Source organism: Zootoca vivipara, chromosome 12 (assembly GCF_965207765.1).
Source record: "Zootoca vivipara chromosome 12, rZooViv2.hap1.1, whole genome shotgun sequence".
Classification (NCBI taxonomy): Eukaryota; Metazoa; Chordata; class Lepidosauria; order Squamata; family Lacertidae; genus Zootoca; species Zootoca vivipara.
Window position 1 is genome coordinate 33181685 of NC_142595.1, and position 16961 is coordinate 33198645.

The following is a 16961-nucleotide window of genomic DNA, read 5'->3' on the forward strand; positions in this document are numbered from 1 at the left end:
GAGGGAGGGAGGGAGAAATCCATCTTGTGCTATGTTGTCCTGAATAAACAAAACAGGATACCTGTTAGCGAGCCTTTTTCTGGATACAAGCTTGGTGCCAGTTCTTTGTGGAATAAATGAAAAACCTCAGCAACTTACATTGCGAGGAAATTCCATTTTCTCAATGGTAGAACTGCTAAACGGTGTTGTTGTGAACCAAGGAAGGCCTCCTCAAGAGGGAGCATGCAGGCCCTGATTCACAGGGGCAAATTTGCCAGAATTTAGGGCAAAACGACCCTCCAGGTGACCTTTTAATTGTGCATATTGTGCATTATATTCATGCCTGCCTAAGTGATCATGCTTTCAATAATATTTGCTCCTGCAAAACTTTTTTGGGGGGAAGGGGGACATTCTACTGTTTCATTTCCAATCAAGGTATATCCTGTAATTACCTGCTGAAATCCTGCAACATTTTGTAACATACATGTTCTCTGATGGGGGGGGTGAGTATTCCATTTTTGTTGCGCGATAGCACCACCAGGCAGCAATAATGTGGTAGCTTTGGGGAAGCATCCCAGAACTAATAAAGCAGAATAAATCTGCCATGAATGCACTTGTGTCAAGAACATGTTTTATTGCAGGTGCATTGCCTGCAATAAAGCCACAGCCACAGCCCTGCTCAGACCTGCTCTGCACCATCCTCAGGTGCTTTCTTTTGCCTGGTAGAGCATGAGACTCTTAATCTCAGGGTTTTGTGGGTTCAAGCCCCACAAAAGATTGGGCAAAAAGATTCCTGCATTGCTGGTGGTCGGACCAGATGACCCTCTGTGTCAAGGGGAACACACACTGCTTTCAGCCCCCTCGCAAAGATAAGGTGAAAGCTCAATCCCAAACTCACTGAAATATTAAGTAATTTGAAAGCAACCTGTGATGAGGCAAATAAACAGAGGCCTTTATTGCAACAAAGAAATATTTCCAAAAATTGGGTGACAGATTTCAGCGCAGTGTTAACACATATACACACAAACTTTCCATTATCCCTTCCGCTCCCCCCCCCCCCAAAAAAAGAAAACTTAGCTCTTTGGATTTCAAACCTCACAAGGAGAGGGTGGCAAGTGTGGCAGGAAGATTCAAGGACAATCAAAATTATGTTTTGAGAATGATTCCTGTTCCATTGGAAGATGCCCAGAGTGGTTGGGGCAACCCAGTCACATGAGCGGGGTACAAGTGATTTATTATTGTTATTATTATTCATTGTTTTGCATTTTCTGGATGTCCCATGATTATATTCTAAAGTAGTTGTGTTCTATGTTATAAATCAAGCACTGCTAGAAGTTGTCTTTTTTTGTTTTCCAATGTATTGCTTATCAATTTAAAAAATGGTGTGACATGAGAAAAATTTTATTCTGAAAGTGTGGCCCAGAGAAAAAAAGTTTGAGAACCACTAGCTTATCCAGACCAGCATTCTTTTACTCACAATAGCTAACCAGAAGCCCATGCAAGACCCACAAACAGGGGGTGAGTCCCCTTCCTGGCTTCTGAGATTTCCCCTGGGATAGTTTATCAATGACTTGGATGATGGGCTTGAGGGAATCCTGAGCAAGTTTACAGATGACACCAAATTGGGAGGGGTGGCTAACACTCCAGAGGACAGGATCACACTTCAGAATGACCTTAACAGATTAGACAACTGGGCCAAACTGGGCCCAGCAACTGGGCCAAAGCAAACAAGATGAATTTTAACAAGGAGAAATGTAAAGTACTACACTTGGGCAAAAAAATGAAAGGCACAAATACAGGATGGGAGACACCTGGCTTGAGAGCAGTACATGTGAAAAGGATCTAGGAGTTTTGGTTGACCACAAACTTGACATGAGTCAGCAGTGTGATGCAGCAGCTAAAAAAGCCAATGCAGTTCTGGGCTGCATCAATAGGAGTATAGCATCTAGATCAAGGGAAGTAATAGTACCACTGTATTCTGCTCTGGTCAGACCTCACCTGGAGTATTGTGTCCAGTTCTGGGCACCACAGTTCAAGAAGGATACTGATAAGCTGGAACGTGTCCAGAAGAGGGCAACCAAAATGGTCAAAGGCCTGGAAACGATGCCTTATGAGGAACGGCTTAGGGAGCTGGGTATGTTTAGCCTGGAGAAGAGAAGGTTAAGGGGTGATATGATAACCATGTTCAAATACATAAAAGGATGTCATATAAAGGAGGGAGAAAGGTTGTTTTCTGCTGCTCCAGAGAAGCGGACACGGAGCAACGGATTCAAACTACAAGAAAGAAAATTCCACCTAAACATTAGGAAGAACTTCCTGACAGTAAGAGCTGTTCGGCAGTGGAATTTGCTGCCAAGGAGTGTGGTGGAGTCTCCTTCTTTGGAGGTCTTTAAGCAGAGGCTTGACAGCCATCTGTCAGGAATGCTTTGATGGTGTTTCCTGCTTGGCAGGGGGTTGGACTGGATGGCCCTTGTGGTCTCTTCCAACTCTATGATTCTATGATTCTATTCTATGATTCTATGATTCTATGATAGACAACACATGCTTTCACATTTGTCTTCACTGCTATTTGGACTAGAAACCTGATTATATTATTACTTTTCAAATGAGAGGATCTTGTCACAATGCCAGAAGGCGGAAGGCGAAGAATTCTAGGGCGCTTTGGTAATCTCTTGTCCAGGAACCAGAAGAATTATGGCACCTACCCTTCACTTACTGTGGGACAGAAATGCTTTGCCCTTCTGATCTTCAAACTGCAACCCAAATCACCCTTCAAGCAGGAAACCAGGTGTGGGAAACATTTGGCCCTCCAGGTGCTACTGAACTACAACTCCCATCAGTCACAGTGAGTATGGCCAGCGGGAGTCATAATTCAGCAACATCTTTAGGCCCAAAGGTTCCCCACCACCTGGGGCTGCCTACAATGTGCCCAAATTCAGCACTGATTCTACAGCGGCAAGCTGGCAATGAACTCCTCACCTCAAAATTCCCACTGCAAGAAAGGCAGGAGGAGGGAAAGAGAGGAAGTGACAAGAGGAGTGGAAGTGAAAAGTCCGAAAGGGTTCCCTCCCCCCTCCAGAGCGATGGGCACAATTCCAAACTGCAGGCCAGGAATGTAACGCTGCAGCCAATCGCCATAGGACGTGACTCTGGTGTAGACACCGGGGCGGTACGGGAGTGCACAACCTTGTCCCCAGCTCACGATGCCAACCAGGAACCAGGAGTCATTTTGGGCACAGACCAAGGGCCCCCCGGAATCACCCTGGAAAGAAACAAGCAGAAGCAGGGAATAATAATGCCCCCGCGAAATCTGTCCCTAGGCAACCAGTATCTCAGTGCCTGCGCCTTGACCACATAGAGACCTTGTTGAGCATCTGTCTCTGAGAAATAGGCCAGGAACATCAGAAAACATCGAGAAACCATTCAATACAACTGTCAAATTGCTCACCTGGCAAGCATCCTTTCCTCCTTCTTTATATCCAGCGCAAATCATGTCGTCTGTGACAGGATTGGACCCAGTTGGGGGCACATTGAACATCTTGTTGCATCTGTCAACATCTATGAGGGAGACCTGGACTTGTTGCAGCGTCTGAGGGGATGGAAGTGGTTCTAAGAATGCAAAGGAGAAGAAAAGTGATTTGCTTTCAGGCACGGTGGGTGAATGAACTGTGCAACCCTGCCTCAAGACTGCCCTCTTCCTTTCTTCCTGTGGCCAAGGAGAAACTCTGCTGCAGGCCTGAATTAAGAACCTCTGTGTGACTCTGCTTAACAAACCTGTTGCACTATAAAGATCTGCAAGGTGACTGAATCAGTAGTCAAGGGTCAACAGGCAACACAAAAGGGATAAGCCTTACTGGAACATGGTGGTCTGGCTACTTTCTGGAGCCAGCCACAGGGAGAATACAATTCCAGTTTTCAAATGTCCTTACCAGCTACCTCCAAATAGTTATGGGGGCTAAGTTAAAGTATTTATGTTGACCTTTAAAGCTGTAAACAGCTTAGGACGCGAGTATCTAATCAGCATATCTTCCCATCCAAACCTTTCCCCCTCTGAAGAAGGCTTCTTCCAGGTACCATCATTCACAACAACTAAATTCACATCAGTTAGAGCAGGGCCTTATCAGTGGTGGCCACCAGGAGGGGGAGAGGAAAGGTGTGGGAAGGCTGACATTGCACAAACACCAGCAGATCCATTCCCTGCCACCTCAGTCTTCCTCCTCTCCCTACCAGTAAGCAACCGCTCTATCAAGAAGCTAAAATAGCCACGTGTGCTATCCGGTGAGCCACTTCTGGCTCAAGGGATCCCCATGACTAAAGGATAAACCCTCCCAAAACAATGCCACTCTTTCAGAATTCATTTCAGGTTGACCTCCAACCCCATGTTCGCACCAGGCTCTCACCATCAAATCCAATGTATCCCCATCCAGTCACAAAGCACGCCATGCCCTCAGGGAACACAGCCGAAGGAAATGGCACACACACAGGGAGGATGTATGGGGTATATTTCATGGGTCTTTGGAGCCTCAATAAGGCAATATCCCCTCTTGTCCCAGTCCCATCAAATGCTATGTTACGGATTACTTGGGCGACAGGAACGCTCTGGGATTTGGAGCTTCGATTTGCAAGTTGATGTGCTCCCAAGGTCACAGTGATGTCTGAGAAAAGATTCTGTCTGAGAAACAGAAATGAAACCAAGAAGAAAATGCATTGGGGTTTGATAATGCAGCAAGGGATGGAGTCACTGATTAACAGTCAAATAGCATTTAAAAAATGGGTTTCCCAGGGTCCAGCAACCTCCAGGCTGTGATTCAAAACCAACAGTGGTCCATGCTAGCCATGACACCTTCACACTACAGTGGTACCTCAGGTTAAGAACTTAATTCATTCTGGAGGTCCATTCTTAACCTGAAACTGTTCTTAACCTGAGGTACCACTTTAGCTAATGGGGCCTCCCGCTGCCGCTGCGCCGCCACTGCAAGATTTCTGTTCTCATCTTGAAGCAAAGTTCTTAACCCGAGGTACTATTTCTGGGTTAGCAGAGTCTGTAACCTGAAGCGTCTGTAACCTGAAGCGTCTGTAACCCGAGGTACCACTGTATTAGCCTTTGCACTGAATAAGCACCTTTTTAGCCTTATTAGCGGGTGTGAAGGGCCTGATTCAGACTGGGATGTCAGCAGGGGTTCAAAGGGTTAAACGCCAAAGAGTTAAATGCCACACACACCACCACCACCACCACCACCACCACCAGAGTCACAGTTCAAATCAGGGGACCCACCAGCTTTTCATTCTCACATGGTATTGATGCAACTGCTTGTGTTCCCATGCCTAGCTGGCCCCATCACGCAGAAGGACTGAAACATTTCTGGAGCACACCGGTGAAATGTGACTACAGTACCTCCTTGCTGGTACTTACGTGAAGCAGTGAGCGGCTGACACAACCCACTGTTGTGCCACGAGGGACCCACTGCAATAATGCCTCCCCTTCCAACCGACACTGACCTGCCATGGCCAGGCTCCAATCTGCGAGGCTTGGCCGCCCACAATTCGGTCAGACAACACTGGTTGACCACAGACTTGAAGAGGAAAGAAGAACACGGAAATGCAAAGATCACAACACAGCTGGATAAGTGCACTTTGATTGTTTCCTTGCCAAGGGTTGGTGATATTTTAGCTTCTGGGAGCTAAAGCAAACATGGCCAGATTATCTTATTTTCCTTTACTTCTTTGCTTAATAATACCAATGGGAGGCGCCATGTGTTTTAGCATCCTTTTTCATTTTCTAAACCTCCCTTCCTCCATCTCTCTCTCCCTCCCTCTCTCTCTCTCTCTCTCTCTCTCTCTCTCTCTCTCTCTCTCTCACACACACACACACACACACACACACACACACACACTGAAATTGCTCTTAGGTTTGATCCCAATGCCATTGCTCCTGTCAAAATCAGGGCTCCCCACACCAGCTTTAAAGGAGAGGATTGAGGAAAGCCAATCACAGATCTCCCACATCACATCTCTTTGGGTTCTAACTGCCTGAAAGTACTAGGTCACCCTACCTTTCTATGCTAGGATGCCCAACCTCTACTTTAGGAATTTGAGCCTGTGGTCCTCCAGATATTGTGGCAGGGATGAGTGTGAATATGTCAGTTTCAGTTTCTCTGTTTCCGAAATGGATGTTCACTTCTCCACATTTACACATCAGTTTGCAATTTAACAGAAAGAGGAAAGCACTCATGAAAATTCATCAGGCTTATAGTGCAAATGCCTCCTAATATATATGCTCATATGCAGTTTTGCATAATGCACACATTTTTGCAAACCAGTTTCCCGTAATCTGATACAGACACTTTACCCGCATGTATGTATTTTTTGCCCACATTGCACCACACTGCAAAATTTAGAGAAGTGCAAATGTTGAAAGATTCCTCTGCATATATTTTTGGAAAATGTGAATTGGGTAGGTTCTCCTTTAAATGAGAAATGAGTTGAATTTCTACCCAGTCCATAAGCTATTAGACTATAGTTCTCATCATCCTTGACCATTGGCCATGCAGACTTAGGTTGAGGGGAACTGAGGGCCAACAACATCCTGAGGGCCACATATCGCTGTATTAGAGGTACAGGTACAGATTTGGGACAGTCACTAGCTCACAGTCTAAGTCATCTAGTAGACATTGATAGCTGAGTCAAGATTTGAGAAGCTTTGTCTCCCTGGTCCAAGTCCAACAACATCCTAGCAGTAGATGCACCATGTGGTAACAGCATGTGGTGTTTCTGAGAAAGATCTCTAAAGCAAGCATGTGTATGAGAAATACTGACCTACCTTCCAGTCAGGATTACTGAGATAATATGGCAAAGCACTTTGCTTGGGCTTTGTCGCTGTCAAAAGCTCGCCACAGTTACGGCCCACTTCTCTCTGGAGCAGGGGTCAGCAAACTTTCTTTAGGAGGGGGCTGGTTCACTACCCCTCAGACCTTGTGGTGGGCTGGACTGCATGTGCACGCACACGCGGTAGAGGGGGGCTTCTCTCTCCCACCCTCTCCCCCCCAGCCCCTCCCTTCCCCCTGCTTTCCTACATCCTTCTCCGCTCTGCCTGCGGTTGGGAGCCGCTGCCGGCGCCTCTCCTTTCCGGGCCAGCTTATCAGGGTGCTAGGCGTGGGGCCAGCAGGCGGGACAAGCAACAGGCCCATCACGATGCCCACAGCGCAGCCATGGACGGAAAGCCCAGCAGCATAGCTGTCAAGTTCTCCCTTTTTTAAGGGAAATCCCCTTATGCTGAATAGGCTTCCTCGCGAGAAAAGGGAAAACTTGACAGCTATGCCCAGCAGGCGGGTGGTGAGTCTGGGCCTCAGCACATGGGCAGTGAGGCTTCAGATTGGCTGGCACCAATCAAAGCCCAGCTCCCTTCCTCCACAGGGTGGGGAGAAGCCAGGAGAAGGGAGGGAGGAGGCGCCGCCACGGTGGGGGGGGGGAATGGAGCCCTCCAAAAAAAATGCAAAAAAAATATGGTGCAGCCCGAACAATTATGCTGATCCAAACGGCGATTCCAGGACTGTCCACGGGCCAGATCCAGAGGACAATTGGGCCTGATCCGGCCCGTGGGCCTTAGTTTGCCAACCCATGCTCTGGAGAATCCACAGATCATAATTCCCTGGGCACCCCCCCCCCACCTTGCTTCCCCTCCAGTCAAACTGAGGAACCCACTGTGAAGCTGAACCTGAGGACAGAGCCCAGGTGGCTAGTTTGCTTTGTATTGCACAGGTGACATTCTTACCTGAAAACAATTCATCTGCCCCTGGGGAAAGAATTCAGGAAAGGGGGATGGAGGGAGAAAGAAGTAAATTATTATTAGCATTGGGAAGAGGATGTATCTTTTTATTTTTCAAAAATCCTCCAAACTCTGAGGCTGCAGTCCTGTGCACACTTGCATGGGTTGGGGAGTAAGCATAAATGAAGGCAGGGGGGTCCTGGAAACTGTAGCTTGCCCTTCACAGAGCTACAGTTCCCAGCACCCTTATCAAACTGCAGTCCCCATGATTCTTGGGAGGTGGGAAAGTGCTTTAAATGTATGGCGTGTGCATAGACTCAATGAGACCTGCATCTAAGTAAGCATGTATCCGATTGCACCGGAAGGCTTCAAAGGTCACCACTGCAACAAGCTGCTTCTGCTGGCTGTCTTATTTATGTGGCTTATAGCAATCCTGTCCACTTACTTGCTTGCCATTTGCTCGTGCCATTTCTGTGATGTCATGTAATACCTTTGCACTCTGTTTTGGGGAGCCTTGCACACACCCCTCAAAAAAAAAGTAGCATTAAAATGTAACGTCACCATAACACCCGTAACGCTCGTGGTGGCTACTGCAAATATCTCTTAAATTCTCCTTTCATAATGTTTAGATAATGAATTTGCATCCTAAAGTCACTGTGTTTGGAAAGAGGCTGTGAGAGGGGAAGGTGAGCTTTCGGGTCTGCCACACCCAGGCTCCGGCATGCAAACTATCCATCGGGGGGCAGCGCTGAACCAAATCTCATTCTTTCTCTCTCCAACTGCTTCATATACAGTCATACCTCGGTTTAAGTACGCTTTGGTTTGAGTACTTTCAGTTTAAGTACTCCGAGGACCCGTCTGGAATGGATTAATCCACTTTCCATTACTTTCAATGGGAAAGTTCGCTTCAGGTTAAGTACGCTTCAGGTTAAGTATGGACTTCCAGAACCAATTACACTCATACTTCGGGTTAAGTACGCTTCAGGTTGAGTACTCCGCAGACCCGTCTGCAACGGATTAATCCACTTTCCAGTACTTTCAATGGGAAAGTTCGCTTCAGGTTAAGTACCAGGGCGGGCTCGTCGTAGCCCCCCGGTGGCGCAGGGCACCATGGCGCCGTCCCGCCAGGAGGGCGGTGCGAGCTGCGCCCGCCCGCTGGCCGGCCGGTCCGCCGGTCCACTGCACGCGGCGCCCACCTGCCCACCGCGCTGGGAAACGGGGCGGGAGGGCGCCGGAGAGATCGCGCTGTGCCTGCCCGCCCGCCGCGCAGCAGCACCGTGCCCACCCGCCCACCGCGCCGGGAAACGGGGCGGAAGGGCGCCGGAGACATCCGGCGCACCACAGCGACAGGGGCGCCATAGGGCGCTGGAGAGATCCGGCGCACCATGGCGACAGGGGCGCTTAAGACGGCGCTGTTAAGTACGCTTCAGTTTAAGTACTCGTGGACCCGTCTGGAACGGATTAATCCACTTTCCATTACTTTCAATGGGAAAGTTCGCTTCAGGATAAGTACGCTTCAGGTTAAGTACAGACTTCTGGAACCAATTGTGTACTTAAACCGAGGTACCACTGTATTAACTGCAACTGCAGCTATCTTGTACAAACAAAGGTGATACTGTATTCTGTTTCATTTTCAAGAGTCCTGCCAGTAGAATTTTGAATGATATTTTTATGGGCCTGGACAATAATTTATTCCAGAAGGAGTCAGTTCTTATGCTTCCAGTCACTTCAAAACTGCAATATTAATATCTGCAAATAATCATCCAATGCAGTATCTAAGACAGCATCGGAAACATCGAAACAGAAAGTCTCTCACATGTACATCCATACAGAGTTTGCCATAATCAGTGCCAGGGATTTAGCAGAGCCGTCAGAAAGACAACTGTTCTCCTGACAACATGCAAAGTGCCTTTTCCTCACCACAGAGCAGCTGCCACCGAATTGCAGGCATAGCGACATTCAAGGAAATGGCATTTCAGCTCTGAGAGTGTAGCTTCCAGGCCATTTTTAGGCTTCAGCATCCTGCTTTAAAAAGAAAATCTGAACTCTTCATCCATGCATGGGTGCCCACAAAGAAGGGGAGGGAGCAGTTTCCTTCTCCCCCACCCCCATAAATATAACCCCAGATTCCAGCTTTCGTTTAAAAGAAAAAGAATAAAATTTCTAATGTTTATAGAACCAAGATATGAAACAAAATGTACCGGAGCTATTCTTTTTTCCAATTTTCTGGGAGATTGGCCTGCTCTCCTATTTCAGTGTTTCACTTCACCATGTACTCCCCACTCCACTGGAGGGGGGGGGAATCCTGCAGATGTACATGTATCTATTCATGGTCTCCTAATCACACAACACTCCTTCAATCACAACCGGGATTTGGGAAAACATAATGGCTGTAGATGCTGAAAAAGCTTTTGACAGGGTCTCCTGGAAATTTATAAAAGAACTAATGTATTATATGGAATTTGGAGAACAATATAACAACAATATTAAAGCAATATATACAAAGCAAACAGCCAAAATCATATTAAACGGAAGGGTGACACAAAATTGCGAAATTAATAAGGGAGTGAGGCAGGGGTGCCCACTATCTCCACTAATCTTTATATTAGCCCTGGAAGTACTATGCCAAAAAATAAGAAATGAAGAAGAAGTTAAAGGAGTACAATTAGGAAAGAACAAATACAAAATAAAATCGTTCGCAGACGATATCATAATCACCACCGAACAGCCAAAAGAAAGCTTACACAAGGTATTAGAAGTAATGAAAGAATATGGGAAAGTCTCGGGATTCAAATTAAATTTAGAAAAAACAAAGCTATTAGTTAAAAATTTATCAAAAGAAGAACAATTGGATATAGAAAAAGCAACAAATTTAAAAATACACTCGAAAATAAAATATCTTGGGATCTGGATCACTCCAAAAAACCTAGATTTATTTGAAAACAATTATCGAAAAATTTGGGGGAAAATCAAAAAAGATTTAGAATTGTGGAACAGACTTCACCTATCCTTTCTGGGGCGTATCTCAGCAATTAAATTAAATGTACTACCAAAATTACTTTTTTTATTTCAAACAATTCCAATCATACGAAAATTACAATGTATAGATAATTGGCAAAAAGAACTATCAAAATTTATTTGGGCAGGGAAAAGGCCCAGAGTAAAACACAAAGTATTAATTGATAACAAAGAAAAAGGGGGGTTTGGTCTTCCTGATTTAAAAATATATTTTGAGGCGGCTTGCTTTGTTTGGTTAAAAGAGTGGTTCACATTAAACAATCCAGAACTTTTAGATTTAGAAGGGCATGACACCCGATTCGGGTGGCATGCCTATTTGAATTATGAGAAACAAAAGGCCCACACAGCATTCAACAATCATATAATAAGATATCCGCTATTAAAAACATGGGGGAAATATAGGAGATATTTGGAACCAAAAACTCCAAAATGGATATCCCCAATAGAAGCAACAACGGTTAAGAAAAGGAACATGGACAGATGTTGGACACCATATAATAAGATATTAATGGAAAAAAATGGACAAACAACAATTAAGAAATATGAAGAAGTTAAAAAATATTTTACAACATGGTTGGAGTATCATCAAATTTATGATTTGTTTATTAAAGATAAGAAATTAGGATTTGAGAAAGACCCATCGAAATTAGAAATAAATTTGATAAATAATAATAACAAAATCCTATCAAAAATGTATAAATTACTCCTTGAATACCATGTAATGGAGGAGGCCGTGAAAAATTATATGATAAAATGGGCGCAAGACTTTGGGCGAACCATCATGCTAGCAGATTGGGAACAATTATGGAAGGTCAATATGAATTTCACGGCGAGTTATACTATCAGGGAAAATATGTATAAAATCCAACATCGGTGGTATTTAACACCCTATAGATTATCAAAAATATATATAAATGCATCGGGCGCTTGTTGGAGATGTGGGGCAAATAAGGGCGATCTCCTCCATATGTGGTGGAATTGCCAAAAAATTAAAATATTCTGGAACCAAATTTATGAAGAAATGAAGAAAATGTTAGGAATAACCTTTGCAAAGAAGCCGGAAGCACTTTTATTAAGTATGATTGGAAGTGAGATACCAACTGTAATGAAAGAAATTTTTCTATATGCTACTGCTGCTGCAAGGCTACTAATTGCGAAAAAGTGGAAGGAGGCTGAAGCCCCTACTTTAATAGAATGGCAAAATAAATTACAGGAATTGGCAGAAATGGCCCTATTAACCAACAACCTGAAAGGCAAATCGCAAAAAAACTTCTCGGAAAATTGGCAAAAATATAAATTATATATTCAAAAATATACTAAAGGTGCACTGGATTTGGTAATAATCGACTAAAAAATAAAGAAGGGGGAAAGAAAAAAGTAAATGTATACATAAGGTTTTGATGCAGGAAGACAAAGGGACGTATTAGATGTGTATAATAGAGAAATATACTGGGTGTAGTACGTTCGCATATGTTTAAAAAATATATTAGTGATTGGCAGGAAGGAGAACACGAAAGAAAAAGGGAAAACACATACAAACCCTTTGTTTTTCCTATAATATTTTTAGTTTTAATGATTTCTACTGAATGCTCTCCTTAAGCTCCAGAGTTGCTATATATAATAGATATATATAATGTACAATAGGAAAAAAGGAATGATGGTGACGGGAGGGAGGGAGAGGAGACGGTAGGGAAAATAGTAGGAAAGGAAAAGGGAAGGGGGGGAACAGGGAGGATGGGAGGGGGGAGGGGGTTCTTATTTATATAGATATAGGAAATGAGTATGACTTGCAAAATTGGAAATATTTGAGTTGTACCATTACTATATGTGCTTTTGTTTTATGTAAAGTTTTAAATTGATTAATAAACTTGTTTTTAAAACTCAAAAAAAAAAAAGTTTTCCACTGCAGCCTAGCTGTGCCCCCATGTACCATCCCACAACCCTGGTTAAAAACATCACTCCCCTGTTCTCATGGGGAAATGCTAGAGGCATGTCCCAGCACACGGAATGCCCTTTCAGTAGGATCATATTTGCTCGTTCATTGCTTAATCACTGCACAGTCCAGTGACCAGGGGCGGAGCAAGGGGGTGCAGTAGGTGCAGGCCGCCCCGGGTGTCACCACTGAGGGGGGTGATATAATACCGGGCGGCACTCACTGCGGGGCCTGCAGCGCATCCCGAGACACACTTCTCTCCTGGGTGGCTTGGGCGCCCACAGGCTCCACGCTGCCCAAACGGTCTGCCCGCTGCCTTCCCCCCCCCCCCAGCTGTAGGGCGGCTGAGTGGGAGGAGGTAGGCAGACTCCAGAGGCCCCACGGTGCGCCCCACCCCGCCCCTATGGAGGGCTTGCCCCACCTTCGTCCTCCCCTCACCCCACCCCTATGGGCTGCTCGGCTCGCCCCTCCCATTTGCTAATTAATTCATCCCTGAACCACCACCAGAGACAGGACTTTCATACCACCAAGTGTCACCTCATACGCAACAGTACATAACCGAATTAGGTTATATTTTCCAATTGGTACAACAGTATTTTAAAAGAGATAACACAAAACTTTAGGCTAAAGCATGGAAACCATTGCCGGTGTGTTTCAGTGATAATTTACCTTCTCTGGTGTTTAATTTGTACTAAGTGAGCGGTTTCCCTACACAACACACACATAATGTGTGTGTATATATAAAGATAAATTTTTAAAAAGTTCTGAATTGATGGTATTTTAACTCCTTACAATCTAGGTGCATGTTTATTTGCTTAATTTTTTTTTAAAAAAAATGGTCCCTTCCCCCCCGATCCTGAGAAAAATCCCTGTCCTGATGGCTCTGTAGGTGATATTCCACCACCACAGTTGGGCTTCTGCCAAATCATATTGTTCCTCAGCCAGCTGATCTTCACTACCAAACTGTGCCCGAAATATTTCCTTTCTGTTGACTTTATGAAGAGGGTATAGTATTTCGATATTTATTTGCACAAGAGATCTTCTCTACTGTAAATGTTGTTCTTAATAGTTATAACTATTTCTTTGGTTATAAATATTTACTTTAAAAAATAAATGGGATAGGTTTGAAATGTGTCCTACGCTTCTGTGCCACAATGGTTTTGTTCACCTATGCATTCAATATATTCAGATGCGCTGGACAAGAATTATGTGCATAGCTGAAAAACAAATACTGAATAAAATGTTAACAAACTCTTTTACCAAGGAGGATTCCACACACATATATAAACCGTTCTGAAAGTGCTTTTTTTTTATTAAAAAAAAGTTTTTCAAAAATACATTGAATTCTCCATAAGGCTCCCCATCACCATCTAGTGTCACATTGTATATTGCAATTAAAACACACTTTAAAAGTTTTATTTGCAGCTGTATAGCTCCAGAAAGGATATAACACCCTTGTCTTCTGGCAGGCATTTGGGTGACGTGGTGTGTTTCCCTAGGGTCTCATTTTCTTCTGACTTTTCTGTAATTGGGGTAATTTTGATTGTACTGCTTTGTTTTAAACGTCTTCATTATTTTGTCTTTAAAAAATGTTTACCTATTGACCACTTTTTGATGTGTTACAAATGCGGTCTACAAATATTTCATATTAATAAATGTATTTTCTTTAAATCCTACTGCATCCAGTTTGGCTTCATGTAAATAAAGTCAGAATGGGGATGAAGATGTGTGCAATAAACAAGCATACCTGCATAGAGAAAGGCAGGAACTATTTCTTATACTCACTGTTCATCAGGGGCAGCATCAGAAGAAACAAGAACCCCATTGTTTTTGTGGCCATGATGTAGACCTTGTCCCTCTTGTCTGGCGACCTCAATGTAGGGAAGGACAGGACGAGCAGATATCTCCAGGCAGACAATCAGGTTTACGAAGGAGCCTAAGAAGCTGTTATACGCAACAGAAAGGGAACTAATGTTCACAAAAAAACAACAACAGGAAGAACCCAGGAGTCCAACCAAGGGTAGAAAACTCCAGAGTATCAGCAAATTCACTCTTTCTGTTGCTTCTCCCTAAAAAACATGGCGAACCAGCTTGGAATATAGAGAGTCTAAAGTCCACTGGACAACATTGTTTTAACTCACTTGTGATCCCACCACAGATCTATGAAATTTTATGAGCTAAATCTCCTTCTGAGAATTCAGGCACGCTGGCTCTTAGCTTTTACAAACACTAGGCATCCGGGGGTCCTGCTGCAATCTAACCCACTAGAGGTCCCCTTCTAGGACTGGCTGCAGAACCAAATTCCCACTGTAACTGAGTGATAGCTGGAGAAAAAAGAACCCAGAAGTCCCGCCTGTTACCCAAAGCCCTCTAGATCCCACCCACATTGTACACCACATAACCACCACACGTGTTCTGCTCCCTAGACCTCTCCTCCACCTGTCATTCAGCCATATAAATATTGCAGTGGGGAACAGAACGAGAAGAGGTAACAATGAGTTTACAGAAGAAGAGCCTTGTCGCCACCTGGATTAGACTTAATAGCGGGGAGAATGATTCGGCGGCTCAAGAGGGAAAGTACACTTGAAAAGCCTGGGGGTTTGGGTGGATTCCCGTTGGCAGAATTATGAGTGGGGATTTGTGGGTGGCAGGGGGTGAGATGGTCTAAATATGAACCATGGGTGTGCTTGTTTTTATGGGCCTACATTGCTGTGCTCTGTGCCAGGGGCGGTGTGTACAATGATCCTTGCATCTCACATCAGGAGCCAGTTCTCACCAGTCTAAGCCCCCTCCTTGTATAAACATTAAACAATTCAGCGTCAGGATAAATGCTAACCTTTCTTCTGCTTAGCAGTCATTAAAAAGTTATTAGGTAAAGGAAAGGAACATCAACTAGCTGTTTCCACCTACTGCAGATTTCAGGGCTCGGGATACTCAATTTGATCAGGACCAGAAAGGGCAAAGGATTAAAGCAGCCCTCCCTGACTAGGAACTCTCCAAATGCCATGGACCACAATTCCCATTGGCTCCTGACACAATGACCAATGGTCAGAGATGATGGCAGCTCTAGTCGAAAACATCTGACGGGCACCAAGTTAAAGGCATAGCTGCCAAGTTATCCCTTTTTTTAAGGGAAATTCCCTTATGCTGAATAGGCTTCCTCATGAGAAAAGGGAAAACTTGGCAGCTATGGTTAAAGGTTGGATGAAAAGCTTCCCACACCACAGTCTCCATCCTGCTCAGACATACTCTGTCTTGTGACCCAAAGTTAATGTCTCTTTAAAATTGCCCAGTGCCTCTCATCCTCCACTCTGCCCAAGCTGGCCAACTTCTGGCCAACTTCCTACTGCACACTCTTTGTTAAGTTGTGGGTAAGCATAGCAGACGACACAGCAATCTCTCCAAAGCAGCTCTTTATTTGGAAGCTAGAACAGAACTGAACTGCATTGCCGAGCTAGCCTGCTTTTATAGAGGCTGGCTCAAACAATGTATCAAACATAATTCAAAGTTCCCTCCTAAAGTTCCCTCCTAAAACAACTGTCAAGGACCTGAGGACTTGAGGACCTGAGGGAAAACTATATACACTAATACATAACACCCCTCCCCACCGAGAAAAGGCATTAGTTACATTCGTAATGGTTTCAATTAGGTACAAGAGCATAACAGTTTCAAGGTACATAGCTTCTATTTACAATGCAACGTTTCAAATGCAGTTACTGACATAGTCCCATAAGTAGGATGGCCGCTTGGTGACCCTGGTGGAACGCCGAGGGCCAGTACCAGTGTCCAGGGGGTTGGCCGATTCCTGCTGAGACTGTGGCGCCACCGATGTTGGTGGTGAGTCCAAGTTTCCTGTCTCCGTAACTGCTGAAGGAACCGCCATGTGCGGACTGGGCGGATGGTCAGGCACAGCAGTGGCACTAGACTCTGGGGGGCCCTGCTGAACCTCTGACGTGGCTTGGCTAGGATCCACATCCGCCGCTTGTGAGGGTGGTGTAGATTGAACCTCGCCTTCTGTTAGAACTGGCTTCTTAGTGGAGTGTGGGCTGCTGGCCTTGCGGATCTCCTGGGCGGAGAGTTCAGCAGCTTCTGCAGCTGCGGCTGCGGCCTCCTCCATGGCCTTCTGTAGCGTGAGGTCCGGCTTGGCGAGGAGGCGCTGCTGCAGACGGATGTTCCGGATTCCGCAGACGACTCGATCCATCAGGGCGTCGTCAAGGTCCCGGAACTCACAATGTAGGGCGGCCTTCCTGAGAGCAGCGAGGTAAT

General features: G+C 45.0%; 1 protein-coding gene across 1 annotated transcript; it reads right to left on the minus strand.

Moving 5' to 3' along the window:
- Window positions 1-2177: 2177 nt before the first annotated feature.
- On the minus strand, window positions 2178-15006 carry LOC118095480 (serine protease 27-like). The gene is made up of 6 exons (XM_088656305.1): window positions 14481-15006; window positions 7751-7771; window positions 5393-5552; window positions 4380-4651; window positions 3428-3588; window positions 2178-3241 (listed from the first exon to the last, which is right to left on the minus strand). The coding sequence occupies exons 1-6, from the start codon at window positions 14533-14535 to the stop codon at window positions 2960-2962; spliced, it is 951 nt and encodes a 316-aa protein (XP_088512431.1). The 5' UTR covers window positions 14536-15006; the 3' UTR covers window positions 2178-2959.
- Window positions 15007-16961: the final 1955 nt, after the last annotated feature.